At 43.5% G+C, this 12,580-nt stretch overlaps 1 protein-coding gene across 1 annotated transcript; it reads left to right on the top strand.

Moving 5' to 3' along the window:
- The first annotated feature begins 1,760 nt into the window (after positions 1-1,760).
- On the top strand, positions 1,761-11,840 carry LOC141732307 (coagulation factor X-like). The gene is made up of 5 exons (XM_074561090.1): positions 1,761-3,605; positions 6,178-6,309; positions 8,556-8,731; positions 9,436-9,556; positions 10,613-11,840. The coding sequence occupies exons 1-5, from the start codon at positions 3,530-3,532 to the stop codon at positions 11,158-11,160; spliced, it is 1,053 nt and encodes a 350-aa protein (XP_074417191.1). The 5' UTR covers positions 1,761-3,529; the 3' UTR covers positions 11,161-11,840.
- The last annotated feature ends 740 nt before the right edge of the window (positions 11,841-12,580 follow it).

Genomic DNA, 12,580 nt, shown 5'->3' with positions numbered 1-12,580 from the left:
CAGTTAGATCCCCCAGCTCTCCCTGGCTGAACAAACCCAGACCCCTCCGCTTTTTATTGTACATCATGTGCTGTAGGCTCCTGACCTTCCTGATGGCCTTTCCAAGGCTCCTCCAATCTGTTATGCTCCCCTGTTGTCTGAGGTGCACGGAACTTCACCAGACGCCTGCTAATTATCTCTTAGGGTTTGAGCTGGTACTGGCTAGTTTTGTGTAGCAGGTGCTGTGAGCAAACCAGGTTGAAAAACTAGAAATAACAGCTCTGGAGAGCAGCGAGGTATTGCTGCAGTCAGCAGTAAATGCAGGCAGGAAGGACTGCAGGTCCGTTACCCCAGCTTGATGGTCCCCACCTGTATAAACCCTCAGTGGGCCTACTTCAGTTTTTGCTCAGCAATGTTTATTCCCTGACTACTTCTGTCCTCTGGATTCCTGTTCTAATCCCTCGTCCCACTGGTAGCCTGCCCTGTGCTCCATCAGGCTGGAACACCCTTCTCCAAAGGGACAACCTCAGGCCTTGGTGCTACCCAAATCCTATTTATGTGCCTGTGCAAAGGGCATTCTTCTGCTTCAGTGAAGCCTGAGGGCTGAAGTGAAACTCAGACTGGACTGTAGAAGGTGTTGAGGTGGCTGAGGGGAGGACCTCCCTCTGGCAATGGCAGCAGTAGCTGGGTTTTACTAGCTGCTGTGTATATTCGGCCTTGTCAAGCCAAGGACCTTGAGAGCACCTTGAAAGCAGGCACAGAGTTGGTTTAACAGACAAACATGCAAGAGGGTGATAAAAGTCCATGTTTGCATGCAACACGACTGTGTTTAGAAGAGAAGTGTCATTACTTTGAAGAGTATGAGAGACTTTGTCCTTGTGCTTTGCAATCAGAGTATGTCTTTCACAAATGAAACTGGTCCCTAGAGAGCTTTTCATCCTGCACCATGGCACCTATAGTGCCTGAGGCTCAAGGGCTTTATATTTGTTGCTCATTCAGTAAGTGTCCCTGCCATACTGAGAGGACATGAGTGAAACATCTGCTTGCATCTTGGCCTCCTACCAAAGCCCACAACCAACTCTAGGGCCTGCAAGAAAAGAACGAATTTAAACACCCTTTTTTTTGTACCCTAATCGTTTTGGGGTAATTTCACACAACAAAATTTGAACATATTGTAAAATCCAGGCAAGAGGTACAGCACACTGCTGCTGTGTAAACTGGTGGGTTTTAAAATACCAGAACTCCTCTTGATAAGCAAGCCCTGCTGGTTTAGGCAAGAGCTGACATTTACCAAGGATGGTGGAAGGAGAAGCTCTAAACTACCCCCTAGTGCTCAGGTTTCCTCAGCCTTCAAAGAAAAGCCAGTCCTGAGAAGAACAAGAAGAAAGGAAGAATGGTAATTAAAGAAAGAGTGCAATCACTTTGAGGCTTTGGAAAGAACTAATATGAGGAGTAGAAAAGGTAGGACATTGCCCAGGCCTAGTCCAAGATGATGTGTCTGGGCAAGAGACTGTGTGTGAGGCACTGGGCTTTGAAAAAGTGAGGGTTCTTGAGACTAAAACAGAGAAGGCCTGAGGAGAAGCATAGCAATAGCCTTCATGTGTGCAAAAGGCTGCTGCAGAGATGTGGGTACTAATCAGATCTTCATGGCTGTGATGAAGATAAAACATCTCAGCTGCAGCAAGAAAGGTTCAGGGAGATCTCAGGGAAAACCTTCTAAGGCTGTGACTAGGAAAGCCCTCCAATAGATTTTTGTCTGGGGGCAGTGAAGTCTCCAAGTTGGTAGTCTTTCAGAGCAAGAGAGGTAAGTGGCTGTCAGGAGTGCAGCATATGGGGGCAGCCCTATGGAACAAAGGTGGACAAGCTGGCCTTCGTTATGGTGTACTACAGTACGGCAGGAGAACACACTTTTGCAGGTGCGGTGTCCAACTGGAACCAATTTCACAGAAGGAGCCTTTGCTGGAGCCTTGGCCAACATGCCAAGAATAGCAGAGGTAAACTTGATCCCTTGTTGGCTCAGTGAGCTGGGCTGGGTGATCCTGGAGGTCTTTCCAGACCCTGTTTTCTGTGCTTCCAGGTGAGCAACACAAGCAAAGGGTCGCTGTTACAGTCGTGCAGTTGTGACCTGTGGTAGCACAGTAATACCAAGCAAGGTTTTCCTTCCTCTTCATTGCTCCCTGACACAGGTGACTCACCTGACAGGATTGTCTTCTATATGCACAGACCACGAGGCCCTGCCAACAGCTGTCCCCATGGAGTGGTGTGAGCCAAAAAGGAAAAAAAAAAATCCATCCAGAATAAGGTGGAAATTGATGAATTTGTGAAAGTATGGTCTGATCTGGCACTTGTGACAGAGACTGGATTCTGCGTGTCCCAGAGGTCCCATCCAGCATCTGTAGAGGTTACCTACTCACCACCTCCACTGGATTCAAAGGCTTCACCTGTGAGCATGACCATCAATTTCACCCTTCTTAAGGCACTTCAAACTACAGTGGTTTGAAATAAAAGGGGCCAAACCCTTGTGCAATACCTTATAGGCCTAACCCAGAAACAAGCCTGAATTTTCCCTCTTGTTTTTTCTTGTTCTGATTAGCTCCATGCTTACGCTTGCTTCCTAAGGCACTACCAGAGCTGGGAGGCAACATCTTTGCAAAATGCTTACTGAGCTCTGCAGAGTTAGTGCCCTGAGCTACTTCTCACTTCTGAGCCCCTTTCCTGCTTCTGTCCAACCTTCAGGAGGCACAAAGGTCTGGTTGTTCTGCCTTCCTTGGAGCATGAGCAACAGCCAGATCATTTACTCTAGCTCCTGCTGCCTGGCTAGTAAAGCTCTTTTAGGGAGGCTTCATCTGTATTTCCTGAAGATGTAGAGCCACCCACACCAGACAGGGGGAAAGGGAACAGCCATAGACCATGGTGCTGCAGAGGAAATCACCGAGTGGCAGCCTGGTATCTGAGTTTTGGCAGCATAGAATCATTTAGGTTGGAAAAGACTTTTAAGATTATTGAGTCCAACTCTAAACCTAGCACTGCCAAGTCCACCACTAAACCATGTCACTCAGCACTGCATCTACACGTCTTTTAAATACCTCATGGTATATCATGATATGGTGACTCAACCACTTCCCTGGGCAGCCTATTCCAATGCTTGACAATCTTTTCCGTGAAGGAGGCGTAATGAAGTTCAACCATGTGACCACATGTTATTCTGCTGAGGCAGAACCTGGCCTGGTTTATGGACTCCCCTCTTCCTGAGGAGTCTGAAATGCACAGGTGTCAGCCTCGGTGGCAAACCCATCTCTGCGCTCCCCATGCAGGAGAGAGGGGCTTTGCCGACACAAGGCACCCACAAGCTATCAGGGTGGCACTGCTGCAGCACAGTGGCTTTTTTCTGGTCTAATGTTGTCCCACGGTGACGTTGAGCCCAGGCTTTGCTCTTAGAGGTTTTGTTTTCTCATGCGTTAATGACCTTTGCACTGTAGTGTTTCTCATTTATCAGCTGCCCCAGAGCCCTGCAGAGAAACCGATGGGAGACACACAGTGAGCTCGGAGGATGGCAATGGCAGGTCATCGCGGGACAATGTGGCTTCTTCCTCTTGTCCTCCTTTTCCTTCAGATGGTGCAGACAGGTAGAACCCTTGCTTTAACTTGGCTTTGTGCTGCTTTGCCTAAACCGCACAGGTAATTATTTGCCATTATTTGTGCTTTGTGGACCGGGGCGACATGAGTGAAAACCTGGTAGCTTTTCTCTCTCACCCACCTTGCTCCAATTTGTCTGCTGCAGTGCAATAATATCCAGGGCTGAATCACTAAGGGAATAACATTTTGGACTGAAATAATTGTGTCAGTGTAAAATACTGAGTTAATATGTCAATACGCAGGGCTTTCAAACTGGCAGCACAATGTGCTATTCTTCATGCCCTCAAGAGATGTGATAATTAAATAATCCTTACTATCCATTCATAAGCTATTGGGTGACAAAATGACCTCCACAAGGTCTAACAGTGCAGAGGGGAACGAGAACCCCACACCATCGCCCACTGTGCTTGTCTAACTCTCAACACAAACATCACATCTCCACTCGAGGAAGCGTCCCACCTGTCTTTGAGGTTGGAGCCTGAGATGCTTCTCTACAGAGTAAAGTGTGTGAATCATACTGCAGACATGCTTTCTTGTTTACTTTTGCTGTAAAAGTCATTTGGTGATTACAGAGGACTGGTTGGACACAGCTGAGCAAACATCTGAGTCACCAACATTACAAGAGCTGGAAGTAAGAGGGAGATTTTGACATCCCAGAGATGAGGTGGAAAAGGTACTTAGTAGGACGGAAGGTGCCCTGAGAGTCTTCAGGATGTTTCAAGGGAAATTTTCCCATACAAGCATGTAGAAAGCAGTTTTGAGTGCACTCGTCTATGTTTGATTTTAATCAATAGACCAGAGGTGGCTGACAATACAAAGACAAAAGATTAGTTTAATAAAAGTAGCTGTAAAAAGAGCTGTAAAAAAAAAGAGCTCTGTAAAATGACAGAGCTCATGAAGGAAGTAAAGAAAAACAAGAGAATAAAATTAATGTATCTTTTAAAAGAAAGATCTGGCTGCTTCTAAAAAAAACCACAAACCCACAAAGTGTTTAAGGCATGTGTCCAAACTATGCCAAGGTCAGGGAAGGACAGGAGGATTAATTAAAATCATGAGCGCCTTCATGACCCAACCCTCCAGAAGGAAGTATAGAAAAATCTAGATCTGTATAAAAGAATTGCAAACATCCTGGCATAAAACCAGAAAAGCTAAGGAATAAATAGAATAAGATAAACACGATGTGAAAGTCAAGAGCTGATCTAAGTATATAGGTATTGGAAGAGAGACCAAGAAGAATGTTAGTCCGTTCCCAATGGACAAGAAAATCTTTATTTCTTAAGGTACCAGATTATTTGTGTCCAACAAGGAGAAAAGAAACTGCTGAGTTGCACTAGTTAGGAACAAATCACATCAATCTCCTCCAAGGACAGGGTAACAGGGTGGGTGGCTGCAAAAGACGCAGTACGTGTCAGGTCTCTTCGTTCATGGAGGCTTCTAACATCATTTTATATAATGCTTTTATTGTAACAGAAAGAGAAACATGGCCTGGATGAAACTACTGTAAGTTTGGTGAACATCTGATGGAGAAACTGTGCTAATCGATTGAAAGATTATACGGAGTGCAGGGCTCCGCACAGGACCTTGGGTACTTGGTATTTTCCACATGAACATGTAAGATGGAAGAAAGTGTTTACTTACTGAATTTATAGCTCATTCCAGACTGGAAGGACTAGCATAAGTTGGGATGAGAGTTCAAGACAACCTTGTGAAACTGGAACAGTTGTCCAACAGAAATAGAAGGCAATTCAGTAAAAACAAAAACAAAATTGCACCCTCAGTCCCACAATACACAACCAAGGAAATTTGGAAATTTATAAAACATAATAAAACCAAGAAATCTCCATTTTCATGAGGACGAACAGCTAGGACAAGAAGTAATGGCATCACACCACACTGAGGGACACTCAGGTTCAATATTAGGAAACACTTTTTAGACATTATAAGACTAGTTAAGGAACAGATTAGGCTGCGTGGGTGAGCTGTGGAATCTCATCGTGAACCTGTAGGAACAGGTTAAACTGCAGCTGTTTACTTCTCCTTGCTCTCACACTGTTAGTGGCAGGAAGAGCTCTCCCATTCTGCCTGTGATCTTGCAGCGCCGGGGACCGAGCTAAGGTGAGTAGTATGAGCCATATACAGATGGAAAAGGAATATTGCAAGGGTCTACCAAAAGCCCAGTACTTCATTTATTACCGATTCTTTGGCTGTTGCTAGTGTTAGCCTCTTACCCATGCCCGTGTTCATCTTTGCCTTAGAACAATGGCTGTACTGGTGAGTATGGATTATCTCTTCCTTTGACCTCAAAGAGTTGTCAGTCATCGCTGGGAAACACAGGATACGATGTAAAATAATAGTGGCCTACCTAATGTTGACAACTTGCCGTTTTCTAAATAATGGTAGTTGCAATTGTTATTGCTACGGGCTTTGGCAGGAATTGTACAGAATTTCCCCAAATGGTGGGGAGGTTGACTAATGCTTGCAAGAGAGGTTTTATGAGCTGCTTGTGCTTTTATTAAAGGACCATGAATTTGTAACCTACCTATAAATTTGTCTCCTTTGCAGTCGTGCCAAATGCGTGCAAAGTCAACAACGGGAACTGTGAGCAGTTCTGCAAAGCTGAAGATGACCGAGTTGTATGTTCCTGTGCTGCCGGCTATGCCCTGGGCAATGACAACAAAACCTGCATTCCTGTAGGTATGAAGCCACACTTACAGTGTCCTTCTATGGGACGCACATCACATCTTCACCCCGTTTAGGAAGTGCTGGTGTGTTGCAGCGCCATTGTAGCAGAAGGAATCATGTTAACTGGTCATGCCTTTCGCATCACTTGCTTGAGGTGTTGCCAACAAAGTTAATAAGATCTTAGCCAAAGGTCATAATTTAAGTAACATCAAATTGTGCAACTGTGAGCGATGTGCAGTGGCAAAAATAATGCATGGAAGTGTTCTGTGTAAGTGGGTGCATTCTCGGAGCAGACTGCAAAACCTATGTTCCAGCAGGTACAAAGCCATATGGGAAACCGGTGGTTACACTGGGGCTCTGATTTCTCTCACTGGTTGAAACAGATCTCATGCTTCAGGAGATTTTGTTAAAAAGGACCGGGTTAGATTTCTTATTGGTGAGAACCGTTGTCTGTTTTCAAGGCCTCCAGCTTGTGTAGGACAGCTACAGATCCAAACCAGTAGGAACCCAAGAAACTTCTCTCTTTACAATGTAGAGTTCACAAGGACTCATAATTTTAGCAGTAATGGCATAATGTGATTGCATTTATATCATCTCACTTGTTTCCCCTCAAATATCACCTTTTTAAAGGAATACAACCTGCCTTTCTAATTTCTTCTATAAACAGGTTTTCTGCAGTTAACATATAGTAACTCAAATACATTAATAACTACTGACATTGAATTTAAATCCATCAGTTTTACCTTCATTCAAAGTGAATATTAACAATTATTAGCCTATTCTTCTGACTGTCAGAGGATATTTATTATAATGTCCTTTGTAATTTAATCCTAAATTGCTGTCATGAGTTTATAGTTCGTAACATAGACTACTTGGCTCAGTTTCACAATTACAAATAATTTAATACCAGCAGGTATATGAAAATAGTGATGACAATAATGGAAGATGTTTAACTTTTAAATACTTTGAAAATGCTGAACCATTTGCCCACTTGCTCAAAAGGGGGAAGTTTTAGAAGTGGAGAAAATTATTTTCATTTTTCAACCACTCTGGTCCTTTTGCATTCGCAAAGTTTTTTTAATGTCGTGAAAAAATCTAGCAGATCCATCCCTGATGAGGATACCTGCATACCTAAGTAGATTGCAAAATGCTACTCTCAAGGAGTTTTTCTTGAACTGCTAGGCAAGTTTTCTCTCATTTTCATGAAGAGTTGATTCCCTTAAAGTGACCTGTTTCCCTGCAAACCATTTTCCTTCACTATAGGCAGCTGTCTCTAAAGGCTGCTTTTGGCTGCAAGACACATGTTACAGCAGGTTTGATTAATTTCTTGTGACGCCGAACAACACAAGGGGCACTGGAAGCTAGATTTACTTTTCTGACCATGAAACTGTCCCTTATACCAAGGGTTCTGTCAGACAAATTCTGTTGAATGGCACTTCAGTGACAGAAATTGTTTTCAACAGCAACTGTCTGCCCTTCTGCTCTGCTGGAGGTTACTGTCCCTTGCATGTCACTTGGCTCAGGGCCTCAGGGACAGCACAGGCACCATCCCCCACAGAGATGGAAGACCATGGTCCTCCACATCCTATATATTGGCTTAAATTGGCAAGAAATATAGCTCTGAGCTACAGTGAAGGCTGGTAACAGCAGCTGAGCCTGTTACGGAATCATGGAATCATAGAATGGTTGGGGTTGGAAGGGACCATAAAGACCATCTAGTTCCAACCCCCTGCCATAGGCAGGGACACCTCCCACTAGACCAGGCTGCTCAAAGCCCCATCCAGCCTGGCTTGAACACTTCCAGGGATGGGGCAGCCACAGCTTCCCTGGGCAACCTGTTCCAGTGTCTCACCACCCTCACAGGAAAGAATTTCTTCCTAATATCTAATCTTCCTAATGTAATCTAAATCTCCCCTCTTTCAGTTTAAAACTGTTACCCCTCGTCCTATCGCTCCATTCCCTGATAAAGAGTCCCTCCCCATCCTTCCTGTAGGCCCCCTTTATGTACTGGAAGGCTGCTGTAAGGTCTCCCCAGAGCCTTCTCTTCTCCAGGCTGAACAATCCCAACTCTCTCAGCCTGTCTTCTTAGGAGAGGTGCTCCAGCCCTCTGATCATCTTTGTGACCCTCCTCTGGATCCGTTCCAACAGGTCCAGATCCTTATGCACAGAAACCTCTTGCTCTCAGCATGCAACATGTGCCTCAAAATCCCAGTACCATCCAGACATCAAGCATTAGCATTTTGGTTTTGTCTTTGCAGTCAAGTTCCCGTGTGGTAAGCTTCAGAAAAATCAGGAATCCAGTCAAGAGAAAGTCACAGGAACCACAGTGAGTCCAGATGCTCATCCTGAAGATGAGGGAACCACTGAGGCCCCGAGCAGCCATTCAGAGGTCACCGGGGAGGCTGGCAGTTTACCCAGTGTGTGCCCATGGCAGGTAAGACACCCTCGTCCTGAGATGTTCAACACCTGATCCCGCTCACCAGGACCGGCAGCCATTCACTCTTCATCATACTCATCCCCACTTGACAAGGGGACCTTGATTTGAGACAAACTTCCCTGGTGTTGACATTTAGGGTGCTAGTTCCACTTTCCTGAGTACTGCGTTTCTCCACAGGTCTCCTACCATGAATGACATTTTGCCTTCATTTCAGCATCAACCAAAAGCTGAAAGGGGGAGGCCAGGAATGATTAGGGTTGCAGATACGGGACGTAGAGCTGGGTGAGCCACCTTGCCCCTTCCTTGCCAGCCACCCTGTTACTCGGGTTGTGGCATCAGAAGAATAGCCTGAGTTCCTGTTGTAGCCAAGACTAAAGTGAAACAAAAGACCCAAGTAGGAACAGTGCTATTACAATATCGTCTAAATTTCTTAAAAAAAATAGCAACCGAAAAGTGTTGGTAAAAAAACTGAATGCACAAACTCTGCTTTGAGACAGGAAGAAGGTCTGTCTTGACAAGTTTCCCGCTGTGGTGGCTACACCTCAGTGTAACTCTCACTGCCTCTGAATGAAGGCTGCCTTTGACAGAAAATACATACGAAAATGCCTACTTTAAGAAAAGCCGCTTGAATCTCAGCTAGCTGCTCAGGATTTCTCTGTACTCATGTTTTTGTGCTTTATCTTTCTTCTCTGTCTTTGCAGGCTGTTCTACTAGGAGATGAGTATGGTGAATGGTTTTGTGGGGGGACAATTCTGAATGAGTATTTTATACTTTCTGGAGCTCATTGCGTTAACCAGTATAAAGATTTATGGGTTCTTGTTGGTGAGTTCTTCTCATTTTGCCCTTTACTACAAAAATAAGAAACTGACCTGTGTTCTAGTCTCCCTGTGCAAGACACTGAACTCTGCCAGAGTTTTTCCTGCCTTCTTGTTATTTCTCACTGCCTCATCTTGTCCCTTGACTAACAGTGAAATACACGTTCACCTTTGTTGACTGAACAGTTTCTTTAAGCTTGGCTTGGCCTAGTGTAGGTTGTATACGACAGAAGCCAAGTGTAAACTGGGAAGGTATGCAGGCAAGTAAGGTTGAGCTGATGTAGTTAAATTGGTCTAGCATTACACCTTTGTGCAATTTCCTGTGTTGGCCAAACCTTGAAGAATTGCAGGTGCCTCATTCAGATGTTAGCCATACCTGTTTTGACAGTATGTAGATACTAGTCTGGGACTGTTCGATACCTGAAACCTGAAATTTGTTATTTATTACTGTCATTTATGACAAAGTAGTTTATCACAAGTTCTAGGCACTGAAAAATTGTGTTCTGAGTCACAGAAATTGTAATCAGCATACAACAGTAAAGCAAAAATTGCTTGCCTAAGCTCCAATTGTCTGTCCGTTTAATTCCCAAAGAGACTTCATACAAATTGAGAAAGACTAAATATATAAACTCATAAATTTTTGTATGCAGAATGTTGAAGTTTTAAAAGACAATTAATATCTATTTCCTGTTTAAGTCTGTTTGGCTGTGTTGCTCTCTACATGACAGGGGCGAGATCCTCCTCTTCTGTGTTGAGGCTTTTGGTTGTATATTGTAAGAGTGCAATTGGGAATATTGTAATAAAGCCCAAAGCTTTCATTGAGACCATTATTCTGACAGCAAAGTTCTGCTTTTCTCCTTGCTTGGCATTTTGGCAGCCCTCCAAACCCCCTCCAAAATGGGTATAAAAGGCTACAGCATCAAGATACAGGACTGGTCTATTTTATTTGTACAGTACAATGCCTACACAAAGTGCAAGGAACTTTGGACCCTTCTTTTATTGAGATGCAGTTTAGACTTGTTGGTATTGTCTTATTAACAACTACTTTAATAATCTGACACAGGGATGGTGGACAAAGACAATGAAGAGCCAAGCAGAGCAATGCACAGAGTGGAAAAAATAATTGCACATGCTGAATTTGATGCAGAAACTTACAACAACGATATAGCCCTTCTCAAATTAGAAGAACCTATCACATTTTCTGAGGATGTTGTCCCAGCATGCCTTCCAGAAGAAGACTTTGCTAACAACGTCCTGATGAACCAAACATTTGGAATTGTCAGTGGCTTTGGAAGGAGGTTTGAACGTGCGGAGACAGTCAAAAGAATGAAAGTGCTTCAAATCCCTTATGTGGACAGGGACACTTGCAAACTTGCCCTTTATAACCCGGTCACAGAAAACATGTTCTGCGCTGGATATGACAAAGATGGAAAAGATGTCTGCCAAGGAGATGGAGGAGGCCCCCACGTAACTCAGTACGATGGCACTTATTTTGTTACTGGTATCATCAGCTGGGGAGAAGGGTGTGGAAGGCAAGGGAAATATGGAGTTTACACCAACTTGTCAAAGTTCCTACCCTGGATAAGAAGTGTTTTGGCAGAAAACTCTTAACAGTTTGACATTTAATAAACCCAATTGTCTTAGCGATCAGACCTGATCCCTAACTAATATTTTCCTCCTTTTATCATGCATGCTAAAGTTCTAATAGTTTGTGCTTCCCTTAAGAGAACCCATCTATTGCTTCATGAGCTAATGCCTGGTTTTCAGAAGGTGGGGTTGGACTTCAAACAGAGCTTACTGGTTTTGGACAATAACGAAACTTCTTCAGATGGTTTAGGAACAACTTCTGCTCTTGCTGTGATAATCTAAATTTGTCTATTGGAGGCTTTGCCTGTGCTGGTAAGACCCCTGCCTTTGCAAGGCAAGTTGGAACTAACTCAACATTTCTGTGGCAGTGCCTGCGTTATAGAAACAAACCAGACTAGTAAGACAGTACCAGAGTAGGACAGCATTTTAAAAGCCTCTGGAAAAGCTACCTAGTTTTCTAGATTTATATACGTGTACACAGAAAAAGCTAGAAAATGCAAAACCCACCCATGTATCTATACAAGTCTAATAAACTGTGCATGTCACTGAATCAAATGACTTGTTAGATTAAGTTCATTGAATTGTAAAGGCTTGCTTATCATTACCAAAATCACTGGTATTCTGTTATTTTCTTCACCAGTGTTTTTGATGTCATGATTTTGGCTATAATAAAGTGAACGCGTTGCATACCCTACAAATTACAATATTGTCGTATGTCGTCATTTATATAAAGCATTATTTAAATTATTCACAACTGAAGAGTTTTTGTATCTACAAGGATAAATAATCTTTCAAGACTAAGAAAAGCCTGGCTCTCTAATCAGATGAACCTGACACCCTCTGTCTGCCTTATTCCAATCCAGAAGGAAAAAAAGACTTGTTTTTTCAGCCAGCTCAGTGGTACATAAAAATGGTGAACTAGATATTAAGGTCTTTGAGTGTCTACAGAAAAATTAAGTATTCTGTGATGTACTTTAAAAAGTGTGTCGGTACACATTTTGGAAGAGAGGGAAAAGAAGGATGTTACAAATGATATTGTGGTATAAAATGTGCAATATTTTTCTCATTCCCTGGCTTCACAATATGTGGTTTGCAAGTGTTAAAGTCACCATTTCGGTGTAATTTTTAACATGGATTGTGCTGATCAGTTTGAAAGGAACAAGGTGGTTAAATTTGTCCTGCGATGACCACTGTCCTGTTCCCCTACAAAAAAAAATCAGAAAAATCATGCTGGAGTCCGTTCCATTTGTATTATTTCCCCCCATTTTTCTCTGACACATCTCCTGAACTTCATGACTGCTAAATGAACTCAACGCTGGAGCAACAGCACATCACAGGTCGTGGCATTCAAGCCACAGAAAGAAGTTCAGCCCCTGATGGCTGCATATGCAACCCCCTGACATCACTGCTCCAAAGGATTTACCCCTGCTTGACTTCCCATACA

Source organism: Larus michahellis, chromosome 1 (genome assembly GCF_964199755.1).
Source record: "Larus michahellis chromosome 1, bLarMic1.1, whole genome shotgun sequence".
NCBI classification, from domain to species: domain Eukaryota; kingdom Metazoa; phylum Chordata; class Aves; order Charadriiformes; family Laridae; genus Larus; species Larus michahellis.
The sequence above is the reverse complement of the archived record's forward strand: the minus strand, read 5'-3'. Positions and strand labels throughout refer to the sequence as shown.